Source organism: Labeo rohita, chromosome 5, assembly GCF_022985175.1.
Source record: "Labeo rohita strain BAU-BD-2019 chromosome 5, IGBB_LRoh.1.0, whole genome shotgun sequence".
Lineage (NCBI taxonomy): Eukaryota > Metazoa > Chordata > Actinopteri > Cypriniformes > Cyprinidae > Labeo > Labeo rohita.
In genome coordinates, this window is record NC_066873.1 from 40,706,342 (window position 1) to 40,727,006 (window position 20,665).

At 37.0% G+C, this 20,665-nt stretch overlaps 1 protein-coding gene across 1 annotated transcript in view; it reads left to right on the top strand.

Moving 5' to 3' along the window:
• rtn4r (reticulon 4 receptor) overlaps positions 1-12,812 on the top strand; it is a 110,435-nt gene extending 97,623 nt beyond the window's left edge. The window contains exon 2 of the mRNA XM_051110466.1: positions 10,687-12,812. Coding sequence (XP_050966423.1) covers positions 10,687-12,104 — 1,418 coding nt within the window. The 3' untranslated portion in view covers positions 12,105-12,812. The remainder of the gene's footprint in view (positions 1-10,686) is intronic.
• The last annotated feature ends 7,853 nt before the right edge of the window (positions 12,813-20,665 follow it).

Consider the following 20,665-nt stretch of genomic DNA (forward strand, 5'->3'; position numbering starts at 1 on the left):
GCCAATTCTTAATTCATAATTTTCATAAAATTCAAAAAAAAAAAAAGTCTAAACAACAGATATTTACTTGTGCATGCATAATATAATAGAATTGAATAGAAAATTATATTATATTATATTATATTATATTATATTATATTATATTATATTATATTATATTTTTACCCAAATAGAAATGAAACATGTAACAAATAATACGTAAAACTTCTACTTTTTAAAGTTTTTAAAACAAAGTGTAGACTTTTTTTCCTGGAAGATATAATATAATATAAATTATATTATATTATATTATATTATAATGATTTTTTTTTTTAAGGAATTTTATGAGGTTACAGAGGTTGTCAGGAACATTAAACCATCATGTTAACCAGGTAAACTACTTACTAGTCTACCTACTAGTCTCCTTTTGCAGCCTCACTGTGTTTAGAATTGCACTCTAGTAAACTAATTTCTTACCCAAACTTTCAGGTAATTTTTTTTGAAGACTAATAAGACTAAAAACAGTTGTCGGAAACTAAAAAATGTTGTCACTGAAGTCATGACCATGAACTTTGTTCATAGCTTTAACTTTTTACTTCTGCCGACTGCATTTAGGCTTCAAAATGAATACAATTTGTTGGTCACAAAGCTTATTTTCTACAATAATCCAAAATCTAATATATAATATAATATAATATAATATAAGCGTATGATATAACACCTTTAAGATTTTGGTTAATCTAGCCTGGATTTTTTTTTTCCTCTGTTCTTTGATCTTTTCAACATTAGAAATAAAAGTAGCTGCAATTTTGCAAATTAATTGAATGTACTTTACTGTGCTTTAATATATAATTAGTAAAAGTCATAAAATCCCAATGTAGGCATTCACTTCAGTCTCTAAAATTAGTAATTTTACTTAAATGTGGTGTTTGGCACGGTACGTCAACACTTAACAAAAATAGACTAAATCTCGATCTTTTTTTTCTTTCTCTCTACATCTAAACTTGGCACTCGATATTAATTGGTACTTAAATTCTGCGGTTAATTGGCCTTCAGAAAGCTCACAACGAAGCGGAACCGGTGGGTGCTAAAGAGGCTTGAAATGTGGTGAATTTATTTTTATATTTAGCTCCGTGATTAAGATGTTGGCACTGTCACTCATTTGTTTATTCAGAGGTAATGAGTCTAATTAATGTCAACTATATGGAAATGAGTAATGCCGTATATTCACGTAATGCAGAAAATGCCGCTGACGGGGAATGAATTGGCGGGAACTCAGATGCCCGCAAAACCTGTCAATGCAGTCCTAGGGCGGCTGGTTGCCAAAGCATTTTTATGCAGTTGTTTATGCAGTTGTTTATGTTTATGCAGGTGTTTATGCTGGTTGTCATGGTGTTGCTAGGATGTTCCGGTGAATGCTTGCCCAAATCAAAAGAGCCCAAACATAAGGCACATGGTGTTTGCACTGCTGTATTTTTTTCTTGTTTTCAATAAAAACGCATTTACTTAAAAAGCAAAGGTTTAAGCTTAAATCAAAACAAAAACAAAATTTGCAAAATAAAAATCTTGATTTGTTTATTATTATTATTATTATTTTTAAATTATAGCTAGTATTTAAAATTAGCATTCAGAAAAAAGATTGGGATGGTACACTGTAAAAAAATTAAAAACAGCTTAAAATAACAGAGCTTAAAATAATTTGTTACCCTGTTGCCTTAAAATTTTAAGTTCAGTCAACTAAAATAAGTTTATTTAACTTGAAATGTTAAGTTGTACTAAGTAACAACTTAGATATTTGTGTTTGCTAAACTTAACAGATGGGTAAGTAACCCAGCTGCCTTAAAATTTGATTCAACTCAAATATCTAAGTTGTCACTTAGTTTAATTTAATATTTCAAGTTGAATAAACTTTTTTTGAGTTGACTGAACTTAACATTTTAAGGCAGCCAGGTTACAAATTATTTTAAGTTGACTCAACATATTGTTTTTTACAGCGTACACATTTGAACCTTATTTACTCTTAAAGGGTGCAATTTAGTACTTTAAAGGTACATATTTGTACATAAATTGTATATATTCATCCCAAATTGTATATTTTTACCTTTTGAAAAATGTACTGCCCCACAGACAGCTTTTGTACTTTTTTTTTTTTTTTGAGACTGTACTAGTCTTTATAATTAGCATTTACAGTACTGAACCAAAATGATCTTGTTTTAAGGATTATTTTAATAGAAAATAAGACAAAAAAAATTTCATTACATTTCATTGTCTACATAAAAGTCTGATCACTGTGAAGTCAAATGATTTGAGGCATCGTTCATGTCTGTAGTACAAATAATGCAGGACTAGTGTTATTTAAAAGGACAATTCACCCAAAAATGAAAATTCTGTCTTCAACTAAACAGTTGATGGTAGCCATTGACTTTCATAGTATTTTTTTCCATACTATGGACGACAATGGCTACCGTCAACTATCTGGTTACCAGAACAAGTAAATGATGATGACAGAATTTTCATTTTTGTGTGAACTATCCCTTTAAGTATTATTGATTTTCTGTTATAGTTTTTGTTAATATTGTGAATTAGATTTTTTACATTTTCACTTTAATAAAAAAAAAAAAAAAGTAAGTTTCAATAATAATAATAAAAGAGAAATGTTGCCTTGTGCACATTTATTTTTCATTTATTTATTTTTTAAATATTTTTATTATATTTTTAGTTAAGTATAATAATGTTGTGCAGGATGAGCTATGTTCTATTAAAGGAGTAGTTCAATTCCAGAACAGAAAGTTACAGATAATGTACTCACCCCCTTGTCATCCAAGATGTTCATGTCTTTCTTTCTTCAGTCATAAAGAAATTATGTTTTTGAGGAAAACATTTCAGGATCTCTCTCCATATAATGAACATGTATGTATCCCTGAGTTCGAAATTCCAAAATGCAGTTTAAGTGCAGCTTCAAGAGGCTCTAAACAATCCCAGCTGAGGAATAAAGGTTGTATGTAGCGAAATCGTCCTACATAGCTGTTTTACTTTTTTTTTTTTTGGAAAAGACATTTGATGATCTTTGCATGTTTGTGGTATATAACTTATAAATCGTTTAGCTAGATAAGACCCTTCTTCCTCAGCTGGGATCACTTTTAAGCTGCATTTAAACTACATTTTGGTAGATCAAACTTGGGGACACCATAGATATCCATCATATGGAGAGAAACCCTGAATTTTTTTTCCTCCAAAAAAATGAACATCTTGGATGACAAGGAGTACATTATCTGTAAATCTTTGTAAATTTGTAAAACTACTCCTCTAAAGGTAACCTATGCCCCTTTTTACAAGATGTAAAGTAAGTCTTGGATGTCCCCAGAGTGTGTGAAAATGTTTTTATAGCTTTTTAAAATAGCCACTTTTAGGATATGAGCCAAAACGTGTGTTTTTGTGCTTATCCCTTTAAATGCAAATTAGCTGATGCTCCAGCCCCCTTTTTAGAAGAGGGCGGAGCTTTAAGGGCCAGCAAAAACAAATTTTACACACTGAAATGTCAGAAACTCTCAGTAGTGGTGTTTAGCCTTATACGTTTGAACCGAAATCGGTTTAAAGTCAGTCATCTGATTGTACTGTGCAAAATGAATTTGTGTTTATGAAATACACAGACTGGGAGCATGGCGCAATAAAAATAACCAGATAGCTGGTCTCAAGGTGCCACTGTGTGCTATCACACACTTTATAAGTCCCACTTGTGAATATGAGCTCGACAAATTCAAGTGGTTGACTTTACATTGCTTTCATATGCAGTTTTTTTTTTAACTACCACAATCCTATTTATAATCATTCTGGTAGCATGTGAAGGCAGCGCTAGTGTAATCAGCCAGAGACAATGGTAGCTTTAGCAACATTAGCCTTGCAGAGTGCCAAGAAGCTCTTTCAGAAAGGCAATTTGGAAAACAAATGTGTGACACTTACTTTGTCTGAAGCTGATGTTTATGATTTTTTCTAGGACAGTTTGTTTGAAAATCAAAGTCTATATCTGGGATGGCGAACGTCGGTCCTGGAGAGCCGCAGCCCTGCATAGTTTTGCTTCAACCCTAATCAGCACCTGAACAAGCTAATCAAGGTCAAGGGGTTACTAGAAAGCTATAGGCAGGTGAGTTTTAATTAGGGTTGGAGCTGAACTCTGCAGGGCTGCGGCTCTCCAGGACCGGAGTTTGCCACCCCTGGTCTATATCTATGTATTCTATGTCTATGGAGACTCCTATGTTCATTAGTGCATTCCAACACAAGACACTTGTAATGCCTCTTTGGTGCTGACTTTGCATCAGCTATTGCAAGAAAACAGTAAGGGCGGACTGCTGCTTCTTCCTCAGGCCTATGTCTATGCTAATGGATAAAGATCGTCACAAATGGGCGTGACTTTTTCCGACAATGATGTGTGCGTAGGGAGAAATTTGGAATTGCGTGTTCAGAAAGATTGTTTATGATTTATTGGGATTATAAAAAAAAAATGAGTAGGTGGATTTTTATCATTATAGGCTGGTTGTTTTGACACGCTGCAGCCAGACAACTGTGTTCAAATATCTTATAAATGTGAATTTTGCATAACGGGTCCACTTTAAAGTTTACAATCTGCAGTTAGGAGTTTGTTTAAATCCATCCACTCCATGCCCAAAACACCCCTGTTGGTCTCAAGACAGTGGCTGCTATTACTTGTCAAACCCACTTGTACGGTTGAGATAAAAATGGTGTAAATGTCATTACATGCTCTCCATATGCCAGACATATGCAAATGTGCTAAGTCAGGGATTGCCACTCGTCCCTGCTTGCCTCTCTCTCTCTCTCTGTGTGCACAATTATCTCAAGTCCTTGTTCAGTATTCTGTCTCCTTTTGTTTTCCATACAAATAATTCAATTAGACAGCAGAGAAGTATCCTTGATTTCGCCTCCCTGTTTATCAATGGTTTATTCGCTCTCCCGTGGCGTCTTTTATATCAGGATGAGAGCTTTTCATACAAGTGGAGAGACAAGCAGCAATCAGTGCATTTTATGCAAAGCTGAAAACAGCGTTCGGCTTGTCAGGTTTGCAAGAGGGTGGTCCTCAGCACGTCGAACGGTGTGCTGCTAATAAGCTCGTCATCTGAGAACGCAGCTCCGCGTCTGCGAAATGAGTAAGCTGGAGCGCCAACGCTATTATGAGGGATTCTCTTGAGTTTAGAAAAATAGCAGAGGTAATGCAAAACTAATAGGTGGGTAAACAGTTTGAGAATGGCGCTCTATAGATTGTGGGCTGCAATGCAATAACCTTTTATGAAACGGGCTGTTGTTTCGATGGCACGACAGGATACGGGCATCCCCTTGACAGAAAAGGAGAAAAAGAGAAATATAAAAAGGCAAAGTGGGGCTCCTTACTGGGATTAGAGAAAGGAGAGGCATGACCAGCATACTGATGGAGACGAGGTAGAAAAACATCGAGAGCTCGTATGTAGTCGGTGTCTGCCAAATGGCCTTTACAGTGAAGGGCGCCCAGCAATAAAGGACACGCCGATGTGACTGTCCAGGGGACGAGACAATGCGCCGAAATAATTGGAGGATGGCGTATGACATTTTGAGTAGCTTTACTCAGCACTAAACAGATGAAAGACACAGAGGAACCGCAAGGTTAGCACGGTCGGCTACGGATGAAAAAAAGGCCGCTTTGAAAGCGGGTTTCCGCCGTGCATTGTGTGGGTGGGGATAGTCTGCTAATGACTAGAAGATAAAACAGGAGGTCTGGTAGATTCATGAAGCCTAACGTTTCAAAGAGCGGCGATGGAATATTTTTATCGGCAGAGAGGGTGAAAGAGAAGCGCTGTGAAGCAGAAAGACAGAGAGGAAGGCTGACAGCTCACTGGTGGAAGATGACAGGAGCGGCAGAGGGAGAGGGAGGATATTTGAGGGAAAGTGTAACACAGGGATGCTGTCAAGCCTCAAGCAAGCTCCATTTAACAAGCTGCAAGATTGAAGGACGGAGAAGAATTCAGGGAGCCGCGCAGGAGTGTCCACGGGCTTCTCTGCCTTCTGTATGTGCATGTGAAAAGCTCGCACATGGGCCTGATTATGTAAACATGACGACTGATGAAACAATTGGATGGTCACAAGATATTGAGCTATTGTCAGTCCATCAGATAGATAGATAGATCTCTCCCTCTATCTATCCATCTATTGTTCCTTCCTTCCGTCCATTCTTTCGTTCTATCTGTTGTTCTATCGTTCTAACGTCATTCATCATCTGAACATAAAGATAGACTGTCTTTCTTCTGTTCTACCTATCATTCTGTCTTTCCATCCATCTATCCCTCTATCCATCCATTGTTCCTTCCGTACATCCATCCATCGTTCCTTCCATCTATCCATCTGTCTGTCTATTGTTTCTTTTGTCTATCTGCCCATCTGTCATTCCTTCCATCTGTCTGTCCATTCGTTTATCTATCATTCTGTCTCTCCATCCATTTGTCCATCTATCGTTCCTTCCGTCCATCCGTCTATCTATTTTTCCTTCTGTCTGTCTATCTATCTATCTATCTATCTATCTATCTATCTATCTATCTATCTATTGCTCTGTCTCTCCGTCCATATATCCCTCTATCCATCTATCGTTCCTTCCATCTATCCATCTGTCTGTCTATCTGCCCATCTGTCATTCCTTCCATCTGTCTGTCCATTCGTTTATCTATCATTCTGTCTCTCCATCCATTCGTCCATCTATCGTTCCTTCTGTCCATCCGTCTATCTATTGTTCCTTCTATCTATCTATCTATCTATCTATCTATCTATCTATCTATCTGTCTGTCGTTCTTTCGATCTATATATTGTTCTATCTATCGTTCTATTGTCATTCATCATCTGAACAGATAGACTGTCTCTCTTCTGTTCTATCTATCGTTCTGTCTCTTCATCCATCTATCCCTCTATCTATCCATCCATCATTCCATCTATCTATCTATCTATCTATCTATCTATCTATCTATTGCTCTGTCTCTCCATCCATATATCCCTCTATCCATCTATCGTTCCTTCCATCTATCCATCTGTCTGTCTATCTGCCCATCTGTCGTTCCTTCCATCTGTCTGTCCATTCGTTTATCTATCATTCTGTCTCTCCATCCATTCGTCCATCTATCGTTCCTTCTGTCCATCCGTCTATCTATTGTTCCTTCTATCTATCTATCTATCTATCTATCTATCTATCTATCTATCTATCTATCTGTCTGTCGTTCTTTCGATCTATATTGTTCTATCTATCGTTCTATCGTCATTCATCATCTGAACAGAAAGATAGACTGTCTCTCTTCTGTTCTATCTATCGTTCTGTCTCTTCATCCATCTATCCCTCTATCTATCCATCCATCATTCCATCTATCTATCTATCGCTCTGTCTCTCTGTCCATATATCCCTCTATCCATCTATCGTTCCTTCCATCTATCCATCTGTCTGTCTATTGTTCCTTTTGTCTATCTGCACATCTGTCATTCCTTCCATCCGTCCATCCATTCGTTTATCTATCATTCTGTCTCTCCATCCATTCGTCCATCTATCGTTCCTTCTGTCCACCTGTCCATCCATCTATCTATCTGTCTGTCGCTCTGTCTCTCCGTCCATATATCCCTATCTATCCATCTATCATTCCTTCCGTCTATCCATCTGTCTGTCTATTGTTTCTTTTGTCTATCTGCCCATCTGTCATTCCTTCCATCCGTCTGTCTATTCGTTTATCTATCATTCTGTCTCTCCATCCATTCGTCCATCTATCGTTCCTTCCGTCCATCTGTCCATCCGTCTATCTATTGTTCCTTCTGTCTATCTATCTATCTATCTATCTATCTATCTGTCTATCTCTCCATCCATCCATCCCTCTATCTGTCCATCTGTCTATCCATCTATCTATCTACTTTTCTAAGGATAAATAGATGGGTAGCAGTTGATATTCTTTGAAGGCTTCTAGACCAGAAGTATCAGATGTTGAGGATTCTCAAGGGCGTGTGAAGCTTGAATTGTCCAGAGATGAATGTCTCTCTGCGTCAATCTCTCAAATGATAGCGACAGATAGATAGATGATAGAGGAGCTCATAGATGGACTGTTTTATCATCTGGTCTCCTACATAATGGTGGCTTTGAGAATGACAGAATAAAAACAGCATTTCTTATCAGAGTGTCTCCTGTAGATAAACCCACCCTCAAACACATCTGTGCCACATCCACACACACAGACCACTGGGCTTCAGATCAGAGATGAGAGGAGGCCATCCTATCTCTAACACTCCAGAACCACTTCAAGCATGTTCACACTCGCTACACTCCCATGAGACTCAGATCCAACATCCTGAGTCCTTCCCCTGGCCCCATCTCACCCTACCACGCATCAAACACCCACAGCACACTTATCTTCCTCTGGACAGACTGAATGTCAACCCTTACACCATGCTGGAATGTGATTAGCTCCATCGTTGCTATTAGCACTAGCTAATTTCGTTCAAGGCTCCCTCCAATGTTTCATTTATCGGTGCTCTCAATTGGCTGGCTTTTCTCGCTTGCGTTGGCTGATGGATGGGAATGGATCCCGGGGCACACATTTTTGCCTGTAGCATTCACACACGCAGGCACAAGTACAGACAGGTCGTGCACTCACAGGCAGGCAGCCATTTTAGAGTTGTTTAATGTATAGAAGAGCACATCTGGTTGCTGTGACTGAATTAAATGCATGCTGTTTTTAGTTAACTCATTTTAAATGGATTATGTTAGATTTAAATTTTTATTTTGTAAGCTGAAATAATTTCCTGGAGAGATTTACACTATCCTTCCTTTACACTATGCATGATCCTTTTTTTTTGATCCAATAAAAAGTATTGTAATAAAAGTGTGATGTTATAAAGACCTCATGTTGATCATTAATTAAACGATCAATGTATTCAAAAATGAATTATTTATTATTAAAACTTAACTCATTTTATAGTATCATTGTACTAAGGCAAAGTAAATTATGTAAATACATTTTTTAAACATATTAATGCTAGATATACATTATAAATGCAGCTTTAAGACATTCTGACTTAATTTAAATTGTTTTTTTTGGAATTTTTTTTTATAATAAACATCATTCCAAAGCAACTTACAAAGTTTCACTGCTGTTTAAAAGTTTGAAGTTGTTTTAAGTTGGAGTATTACGTTTTTATTTTTGTTTTTTTTTTTGTTAAATAATATAAGTTTTTGAAAGATGCCTCTTTTGCTCACCAAGGCTGCATTAATAATTTCAAAAACAGTAAAAACAGTTTTAAAAATAAACTTTTTTTCAACAGTGCATTAATAAGTAATGTTTTTTGAGCACCAAATCAGCATGTTTGATTTCTGTGCGTGTATGTGTGTATGTATAAACAATATTACACAAGTAAGCACAATATGGCTGTATATCAGCTGTGATTTTCAAATAAAGGTTCTCTTTATTAACAAACCACATGTGTCACCCTGGACCACAAAAGCAGTCCTAAGGGTTTTGAAATCTGAATAAATAAGCTTTCCATTGATGTTTGGTTTGATAGGATATGACAATATTTGGCCGAGACACAACTATTTGAAAATCTGGAATCTGGGGTCTAAATATCTAAATACTGAGAAAATCGCCTTTAAAGTTGTCCAAATTAAGTTCTTGCATATTACTAACCAAAAATTAAGTTTTGATATATTTACGGTAAGAAAATTTACAAAATATCTTCATGGAACATGATTTTTACTTAATATCCTACTGATTTGTGGCATAAAACAAAAAATGGTAATTTTGACCCATACAATGTATTTGTTGGCTTTTGCTACAAATATACTTGTGCTACTTATGACTGGTTTTGTGGACCACATACCTGAAGTCTAAACAAGTAAATTATTGCCTTAAAACTTTAAAAACTATATTCCGTGACACAAAAACAGTATTATTTATAAAAATATAGCGGATTTGGTCATCCACCATGACCCTCGCTGTGACAAATACTGCAAGCGGAGTGATACAAACGGTGAAACTGTTCTGATATCACTAGAACATCGCACTCTTCTCAGCCAGTCAGATTCGAGGACTGTGTGTGTGTGTATACACACACACGTCTGGTTTATTATCCTTGTGGGGACTCTCCATAGGCACAATGGTTTTATACTGTCCACACTGTATTTTCTATCCCCTTACCCTAACCCTACCCCTAAACCTAACCCTTACAGAAAACTTTCTGCATTTTTTACATTCTCAAAAAAAACCTCATTCTGTATGATTTGAAAACTTGTTTGATAAACTTGTTTCCTCATGGGGACCTCAATTTAGGTCCCCACAGTGACACGAGTCCCCATGAGTCCGTGTGTATTCAGGTTTAGGTCCCCACCAGGATATGAAAACAAGACCAGACACACACACACACACACACACACACACATTTCTTATTAATGCAATGTTATTTTTGTGGAAACTGATGCATTTTTTCAGTATTTTTTGTCTTTAGTAAATATAGAAAGTTAATTTTAAAAAATGCATTTAATATGCATTTAAAAAATGTGTTGCATGATTACAATTAAACATTCTCATTTTCCAGCTCATGTAAAATTGTTCGGCAGAGCAACTAGATTAAATCGTGTCTCCTGCCAAATGAAGTAGCTGCTGTCTTGACCTCTGACTGACCCCTTGGCTTTTTGTCTCTCCCCAACAGGTGGTCGCCTCCTCTGCCTGGTGTTATGGCTTAACCTGGTGCCAGTGATGAACGGCTGCCCGGCGAAATGCGTGTGCTACAGCGAGCCACGGCCAACCGTGGCCTGTCAACAGCAGGGTCTGTTCTCCATTCCCACCGAGATCCCCGTCCGTAGCCAGCGAATATTCCTCCAGAGCAACAAACTGACAGTGGTCCGATCGACCAGCTTTAGTTCAGTGCATAACCTCACCGTCCTGTGGATGTACTCGAATAACATCAGCCATATTGAAGCGGGGGCCTTTTACGGCCTGGAGAGACTGGAAGAACTAGACATCGGCGACAACAGCAACCTGCGCATCATCAGTCCCACCGCGTTTCGCGGTCTGACCAAGCTGCATACCCTTCACCTGCACAGGTGCGGGCTGTCCGAGCTCCCAGTGGGAGTTTTCCGAGGACTCTTCTCACTTCAGTATCTCTACCTGCAGGATAATAACCTTCTGGCACTGTACGATGACACTTTCCTGGACCTGGCCAACCTCACCTACCTATTCTTACACAACAACAAGATCAAGGTGGTGACCGATCACATGCTGCGTGGTCTCATCAACCTTGACCGTTTGCTCCTGCACCAGAATCGGATCATACACGTGCAACAGCGGGCGTTCAATGACCTGACCAAGCTGACCACCTTGTTTCTCTTTTTCAACAACCTCACGATGCTAACCGGAGAGGCCATGAACCCGCTGGTGTCCCTCCAGTACCTGAGGCTCAACGGGAACCAATGGATTTGTGACTGTCGGGCCAGGCCGCTGTGGGACTGGTTCAAACGCTTCAAAGGCTCCAGCTCCGAGTTGGAGTGCCACCTTCCGACCTCTCTAAACGGGAAGGACCTTAAGCGACTGAAAAGCGACGATCTGGAGGGATGCGTGGACTCTCCGACCCAGGTTCAAACGAGTGTCTTCAACACCAAGGCACGCTCCGGGAAGTTCCTCTCGCTCGACGATCCTCTTGTCGAAAGCATCCCCAGGTGCTGTCTTTCGGATAACGACAAATCCTCCATTATCTCCAGTAAGTCCCTCCCGGATCCTTCATCCTACAACAGCCGGCAGATCACCAACAATCCCCTCAAAGAGAAGGAGAACATCTCCAAGACCAAGTTTCGGGAGGCGGAGCGTACGAAAAACGACACGCGCAACAAGCAGAGCCTCAACGACGGTCCTTTGGGAACCATGTCCAACAATCTCGACCAGACCTTGGACAAAATCAACCCAGATCTTCTGGACAATCTGGAACCTTCTACAGCGCCAACCAGAAAGAAAAAAAAGTGCTCGAAAAAGCCCAAATCAGACCAGTATTGTCTAAAGGCTCACGGATCCACCATTCAAGCATTGGCCGTTCTCTTTCTCCCCTTGTTCTGGTTGTCTCTGGCTTTGTCCTAGTTCATACTCTCGTCCATCAGTTTGCTCTTGACAATGACACAAAATACCTGCAGTAGCCTACGTGGACAGGCAAAAGACGATGAAAAGGGGGTTACGGCGTTGCCCCGCATGGTTGAGAATAAGTTGTAATGCTAAAGATGCATTAAAAGAAATGGATGCCTTTACAGAATACATGATGTATATAAAACTCGGTGCCCAAATGTTTGTTCTATGTACTTTTAATGTGCTGTGTTTAAGCAACACTGCGGAGAGTTCCCTATTCCCACATCACCCCCAAAAACGTTGATCAGAAAGTGACTATTGTAGATGAACCACTAAAAAAGAAAAAAAAAAAAAATCCTTAAACCATGACTAAACTAAAACCAGAGCGCCGAAAGCACCCAGGAATGTTGCCGATGAGAAACCGAAGGGGAGTGACATGATTTTTCTTTTACACCTCCATTACATTTTTTTTTTCTTTTAAAGGTGATACATTTGTTCAATGCTGTTTTTTTTATGTTTCTAAGTATTTCAGTAAAGACAAATGTTTAACTCTCCCCAAATACGTGCTATGTTCTGTTTGCGTCATGACACACACTGCAGGTGGCATCTTGGGAAGGAATGCTGTCTATTTGTTCACTGAAATTGCGATGGAGTCATAGATATGCATTTTATTTTGCTGGTGTACAAGCATAAATATATGACAAATAAAATATCTCATTTTTTACAGATGGCTTCTCATGCTATATTACATATAAGTATATTGCTTTCTTTTTTTACGTATTTAAAGACAAAATGAAAGCATGAAACCCAAAGGACATGAATGTCTATTTTGTGTATATTCCATTAGGACTGAAACCTCAAAGGCACACATTTCTGCTCATTAATGAACTTTAACATAATCACTAATGATTCATCCATGTGTGAAGCTCAGAAATTCACAACTTAAAGCTTGCCAACACAACCAGACATCTTTCATAACCAAATTAATGAATGTGACACTGCCTGAATTTGAGAGTACTCCTCGTAGTATAGGTTTCTTCCACTTGGCATGTTTGGGAATCATGATAAAATGCATCCAAAAGCCACAGAGACTATATTTGGTGCTGACAGTCACCACTTACAATATAATTATAGAAAGAACTATATTATTGCAATGACAACACTACACTTAAAGATTAACCACTTGTCAATCTGAATTTCATGTAATTAGGGAAAAAAACAACAATCATCATTCAGTTCATCATTGGTCTATTAAAAGATCTGAATTTATAAGACATAACTAGTAGTTTATTTTTATTATTGTTCAATTTGAATAGCTTTCTCCTACTCCTTATAGTATTTTATGCAAACTTGCATTCACATTTTACAATTATGTATTTAGCACTAATAAAAGTAAAGTACAACTAATAGTAAATAGAACAAATTTTTATTTAAAGAAAATATTCATAAATATAAAATATTTATAAAATATGTAACATAGTTTGTGTTCACACAAATGCATCCACATCCTAAAATATTCAATCAATGCTACAGACATCCCACACGTATATAATATACACATTGAATTTGCAAAATGTTAATTATTTTACCAAAATTAGAGTGATCATACAAAATGCATGTTATTTTTTATTTAGTACTGACCTAAAAAAAATATTTTACATAATATGTTTACATACAACTTTTGAACAGGGTCATTTTTATAAATTCAACTATTATTTTATCTTGTGGACTATATGTAAACATCTTTTATGTTACATATCTTATTCAGGTCAGTACTAAATCAACAATAACATGCATTTTGTATGATCCCTCTTATTTTGGTAAAATAATTAACATTTTGCAGATTCTGCAAGATGCATGTAAACTTTTGATCTCAACTGTATATATAGCTCAGGCTGGTTGGTATTTTATTATAAAACCTGCAAAAATAAAACATTTGTTGCAGTAGCCTCCTCAACAGGGATCACAACTGTCTCACTTATTCATCTAAAATAGAGTCCTTGCACCATTTATTCCCACTTTAGCCTGGAAATATCATGTGAATGAACAACCTCTAATCCGTAGTACACACTGACAAGCGCTCAAGTATGGGTCATAGACTATCACACCGTAAGAATCCATGTTCTGTCCTCTCCCATAAACAGATGGCGGCCCGTGCTGGGATTGTTTGCGGATGATGACCCATTGCTTTGTCAAATCTGGCCGGCGCTCAAGTCCTCGTCCACTGCCTTCAACTACTCGTGCGCTGCAGGAGTCTGGCAGAAGAGAGCGAGGCGCACTTCAGTAGGGAGAGATTTAGCCAGCAGTCGTATGTTAATCTAAACACAGTTCTGTCAGCTTACTTACGCCCCGTGTATACTGCTAGCGACACGGTAAAACGAAAACACTCACGTTTTAATCAATGAAGCCATCTATACATGCACTATAAGCATGCAACAATAAGCAAGCTTTGTTGGTTATAATGAGAATGTTCTTGGTTTGCTGTGTTGCACAGTTGCAAAGTAGATGCCGTGCAATTATGAGAACAAACACTTGAGGTTTAAAGTGTCAACACTTTTCATAACTCATTTTACTTGGCAAGAAAACAATATAGTATCAGATTTTATTCACTGATTCAAGACAGAGAACACAGTCTTATAATATCATTCCTAAAACAGATGAAACTTTAAAGATTTTTTTTTTAATTTTCAGTACTTTTGTTTTCGATCTCCGCATAATACTGATTGTGCAGACCAAACCGAAAGTCGTAAAAACTTAAAACTTGGAGGGATGGTAGTACTCATACCACCTACAATGTGAGCAAGTCCTGCCCCAATCGGCCTGACGGTGGCGCTACAGCGATCAAAAGTATGTAAATGCTCAGAATTCCTAAACCGTCAGTTACAGGAGGAGGGAAGACAAAGAAGAACAAAAAAAAAAAAAGAAATCGCAGCGCTTGGCCACTTGGTGGCACTATAAGAAGGGGGGAAAAAATGGCTAAAAAACAAACTATTTGTTCTACCAACATGAAAATAGGAGTGTACGGTCTTGGTCCAATGTGTCACAAGTGTCTACAAGGACACTTGTGTATCTCAAAAAACATGGCCGCCATTGGCCAACAAAGTTTGTGCACCTGTTAGACAAGGTTAACAGGTCGACCGGAGCAAAACTCGGTGGGCCTGTTCGACTCATGGCCCCAAAAGTCTGAGAGAAATATGAAAGAAATCGGCCACTGGGGGCGATACTGCATTTTTCAAGGGCATAAACAATTGTATGCTGCGTGGTTTTCCACACGTACGCGCGATATTCACATCATACAGTAGAACTCCTCATTCCGAACAACTTTACCTCTAGAACCACTGCAGTCAATTGTTTGTTAAATGATTGAGATGATGTAAAAAACCTACATTTGCAAACTAGTCCTAGGTTTTTCACTCAATCTGGGGAAAAAAAAAAAAAAAAAAACACTGCAGTACAATACTCTGGACTCTCTAGGCCAATAATTATCAAAAAAAATCGTTGAAATGTATTATTTGGAAAGCTATAACAGGGTCGTTTAGAAAAGGGGCCTATCCAAATTTACCCAAAATCCTATAAAGCCTAAAGGAAAATAAAAACATCACAAAACCTGCTAAGCACATGCAACAGGTGATACTAAACAAGCATGCAAAGTTTTAAGGGGATCGGACCACAACTGGCACTATAACAATCATAAACGTTAAAAAAATAATAATATTTTGATGGTATTATATATTACCTGGATTTGCCACAAATGCTTTAAATATCTGATTTAGTGGTTATAGGCTTGCTAAATAATGTATTTTTTTTTCATATGCACTGTAAAAACTTTTCATCAGCTTAAAACTTAAAAACTTAAGTTCAGCAGCTGCCTTAAAATGTTAAGTTAAATCAACTTAAAAGTAGTTTTTTAACCCGTTTTATTGTGGTGAGTTAAAATGACTTGTTTTAAGTTGATTTAACTTAAAAACTTAAAGTTCAGCAGCTGCCTTAAAATTTTAAGTTGAAACTGGTGAAAACTTTTTACAGTGTCTGCTTAAATATCTTAAAGTGCTTGAACCCCGGTAATCGCTGCTTGCAGCTATATTTCATTTTAAATTTTCCCATATAAATAGATGATTTTTGGTTTTTATTAATAAACATTTAGTTATTTAGTTAGTTAACATTAATTTTTAGTTCCTTTTTGTTAATCTGGAAATTCAACAATGCACTAGTTTAATTACAAAATAAGTATGTAAAGGAAATGCAACATTACATGTGACACATGCAATATTCTTTAAGTTAGCACTGTGAAATTCAAACTTCTCTTACATATTTACATCTAAGCAAACTTGTATTCAAATTCAGAAGAACTTCTTTTATGTAAAGAAAATATTGACCAGGGATGTCCAAAGGAAACTGAATTATTGTGATACATTTAGCTCTGCTGAATACAGGCTGAATGCTAGATAATAATGTTAAAATAGTCAATGTATTAACGTTAAAGTGAACTATGTCACATGATATACTGTACAAGGTGCTTCTACTCACACAGCATTATCTGAAACTCGATCCTAAAACGTTGATATTTAAGAGATGCTCCAGCGCTTTCATTCAAGTTCAATAACATAAGAACCCCATGAGACGAACTCCACAGGTTAAAGCAAAAAATACAAGCTTTTAAGATGTCTTAAAAACGCATCAACTTGCGTTGAGCGAGGGCTGTCTGGGGAACGGTCTGAGGCCTCGTTTGATGCGTTTTCTCTATTCTTTCTAAGAGTTAAAGGTCAGTGGTTTTGCAGTCACCTGTTCAGGCCAACTGACATTCAAAGTTGTTCATAGCTTGTGGCTTTAAATGAAATCCCAGAGTAAAAACCATCCATCCCTTTTTGAAAAAAAAGGCCCGCACTGTCACTACAGAGAATTCACATCTTCCTGCAAGGTTTCGGAGTCTTCAGAAATGACATCAAAGTCCACATTTAACCTTTATCGGCGCAGGAAAAACGACGGGCTGGAATATTGTGTATGAGGCTTATGACGGCCGTCTACACGCCGTGATAAGGAGGAATGCGGTAAGTGATGACACCGGGGAGGGGGAAGTGTCGTTGTCATAATGTGCAGTGGTAATTATCAGTCTTACTCTCTCTGGGCGCCGAGCCGAGCTCCTCGACATGCCGAGGAGCCGCTGTATTTACATCATCTGCCCCAGGCATCTGCCGCAGCCTTGCGAGAGTATGAAATTGAGTTTATTTACGCCACCCACTCTTAGTACCGCACAATATCACTCATCACGATTCTCTGCAGGAAAATCACACACGCAGCGGGCCGACGAGAGTCCAACAATCAGACGTGCTTTATGTGTTTAGATTGGATTGTGATGTAAATGATGCTCGTTTGATGTCTTTTAATCAACTTCTGCCGTTAACCTGCAGCCTGCTTCTGAACACGGGAATAGAAACGGCTGTAGAGCGTGAAGGCGTCATTGTGGTCTCTTTTGGAATAAGACTACTGGGAGTCCGTTATGCATTAATGTCATAAAGGAAAAATATTTTATTTGCAATTTATTTGCATTATACGGAGCTCCTAAGGGGACATGATGATGGACAAAAATGCAGTGGAAAGGAAAATAATGCTTTCCCCCATACGTGAAAGTTATGCAGTCTCACAATTTCACACAAAAGTTTTTCATTCCCCGAAAAAACTTTACATTCTGCAAAAGTATTGTGCTTTTTTGCAAATGAATGCAAAGTTTCTCAAAATTAAGCAAATTCAAAATATTTGCAGGCAAATGTAAAAGCACTAAAATATCGTTTTCATTCCAGTTTACATTAAAAGTTTTGCTAGCGAATACAAAGCTTCTCAGGGAAATGCAAAACATTTAGAGTTTTGTTGAGGAATGCATAAGTATTGAAATCTAGTTTTTCCTCTGTAGCATTACCATTAAATATATTCAAGGGAAAAAATTACAAATCTGTCCTTGTTTAGGTGTAAACGGCATCAAAGCAACAAGTCTGACCATATTCAGATTTAAAGAGACTGAAACAATAAGAAAGATTATCTAAGTGTCTATCTGTGTGTCGTGACAATAAAAAAAAGGGAGGTGGGCAACAGACATAAATGAAAATGCTTTTTACCTGTAAATCACATTAGCAAACAATTTGAACAATTTGCATTTTAAATTTTTAATAAAGTTATTATCTAAAAATGTAAATAATGCTTATTTAAATAAAGCATTTTTATTATAAGATTAAAAAAATATTGCATCAAAACCAAGTTTTTCCTGGTTAAAAAATAAAATAATAATAAAAAATAAAGTAAAAAAAAAAAATAAAAATAAAATAAAATAAAATAAAGGTTTTGGTTACATAATATACAGTATGTGAGTGTACTGTCTATATTTATTATGTATATATATTAGGGGTGTAACGGTATATAGTTATAGATATAGATATTACGGTTATAGTTATACATCAAATATATTTATATATAATATTATTATATGAATAAAAATATATACATGTAAATATTTTCAAAATATATACTGTATGTGTGTATTTATATAAACATAAATATACACAGTATACACACATATTATGTAAACAAAAACTTTAATTTTGGATGCGATTAATCCTGATTAATCGTAATTAATTGTTTGACAGCACTAATAAAAACGGTCCTTACGTTCTGTAGGCAATTTCTGTTAGGTGATTAATTTTTTATTTTTTTTTTAACCTTGGCCTCTAACTTCGAGATCCCGCTGTACAGTTAAATACACAAAAATGTGTCTACTACCTTCTTAAGCCACTGACAACAAGCTGTGTCGTTATATTTGCTGGCGGGAATCATCCACTGTAGATAATCTGCACAAATTAAGAGAAGATCTTGTGGAAAATCCAGAGTTTATCTCACAGTGAACGAGGGGATTAAACGCGGCAGCTTTGCAAATCCCAGCAGCTAGCCATTGTTTTCGATTAACCTTCACCAACAGAATAGCTTGAAGGAGCGCTTAAAAGACACTGATCTGCAGCTAAGGTCAAGAGAGAGGAAATAAGTGAACAGTTCCCTCCAGAAAATACCAGAGAACATCCCTCCTCCTCTCAATGTGAGAGACTGGGATGAAGACATTCGTTTGCAGAGGTTTGCAGAGTTTCAGTACAAAACCACCTATTCGATTTCTCTCTTTCTCTACAGCCATTTTGAGTACTTGCCTGCAATAACAATCTCTGCATCTATGAAATCTGTAGGCGTCCTGCACCATTCTGAAGTTATTCTGTTACACTGGGACTGGGTTGTGAGAGCCTGTGGTTTACCCTGTTATCATAAGAACAGAAAACAGAAAATTAGCCCTAATTATATCACCCACCCGTCTGCAGCACAGACTCATTCCAACATAAACTGGCAATTTGGCAGCAACACAACATCTCAGTATAGACAAAGAATGTGACTCGAGGGATTTATAGAAATGTTGTTGACATGTCAATTACACAAACTGGATGATTTGGCTCCGAAATGCTCATTAAATCAATTTTTAGCACATTTTGTCTCGCAGTTTAATACTTTTAATGACGTGTTGTTTTAGAGCAAACTCTAAAGATTTCAACTACATAAGAAGCTTTATCAGTTCTACTTAATGGTAAAATGTGGTAAGGGAAAAAACCCCAAATAAAATTCATATGTAAGAAACATTATTACTCTGGGAATTTAATTTTAAGCATTATACAAGTGCAGTGATGGGAGTAACGAATTATAAAAGTATCGTCATTACAGTTACATACTACCATTGCTGTATCGTAGTAATATAATAATGTAATGCATTACTAAAAAAAAAAATAGGTAATATTATACCCATTTTTTTAATTTCAGAATTTACCAGGATTCCATCAGCACCAGACATAAATTCCATGGTTAAAATACTATGTCTATTCCTGCTGCTAGAACATATGGAAGCCCATTTGCGCCACTGATTTAAAAAAAAAAAAAGTTATTGCGACTTTTCTCTCATAATTCTAACTTTTTTTCTCAGAATAGTGTCATATAAACTTGTGGTTTGTGTGTCATAAAGTCAGAATTGTGGGATATAAACTCACAAATATGAGAAATAAAGACTTTCTTTTCCTTACAATTGTAAGTTTATATCTTGCAAATCTGATTTTTTTTCTCGCAAATCTGAACTGCGAGATAAACTCGCAACTGCGAGTTATAAAGTTCGATTTTTAGAGGGGGAAAAAAAAGACCAATATGTTCTCAGAATTGAAAGAGTTAATTTCTCAGAATAGCGAGTTCGTCTTGCAATTCTGACTTTATAACTCGCAATTGCGAGTTCATATCACACAATTCTGAGAAAAAAAGTCAGAATTGCGAGACAAACTCGCAAATGTGAGAAAAAAAACTCAGAATTGCGAGTTTATATCTTGTAATTCTGACTTTACGACATGCAATTGCTTGAGTGAGTTTATATGTCAATTAGGAGAAAAAAAAGTCAGAATTGTGATTTTGTATTATGCAATTCTAAAAAAAAAAAAATTTCAGAAAGTCGCAATTGCAAGAAAAAAAGTCAGAATTGCACATTTGTATCATGCAATTCTGAGAAAAAAAATAATGTA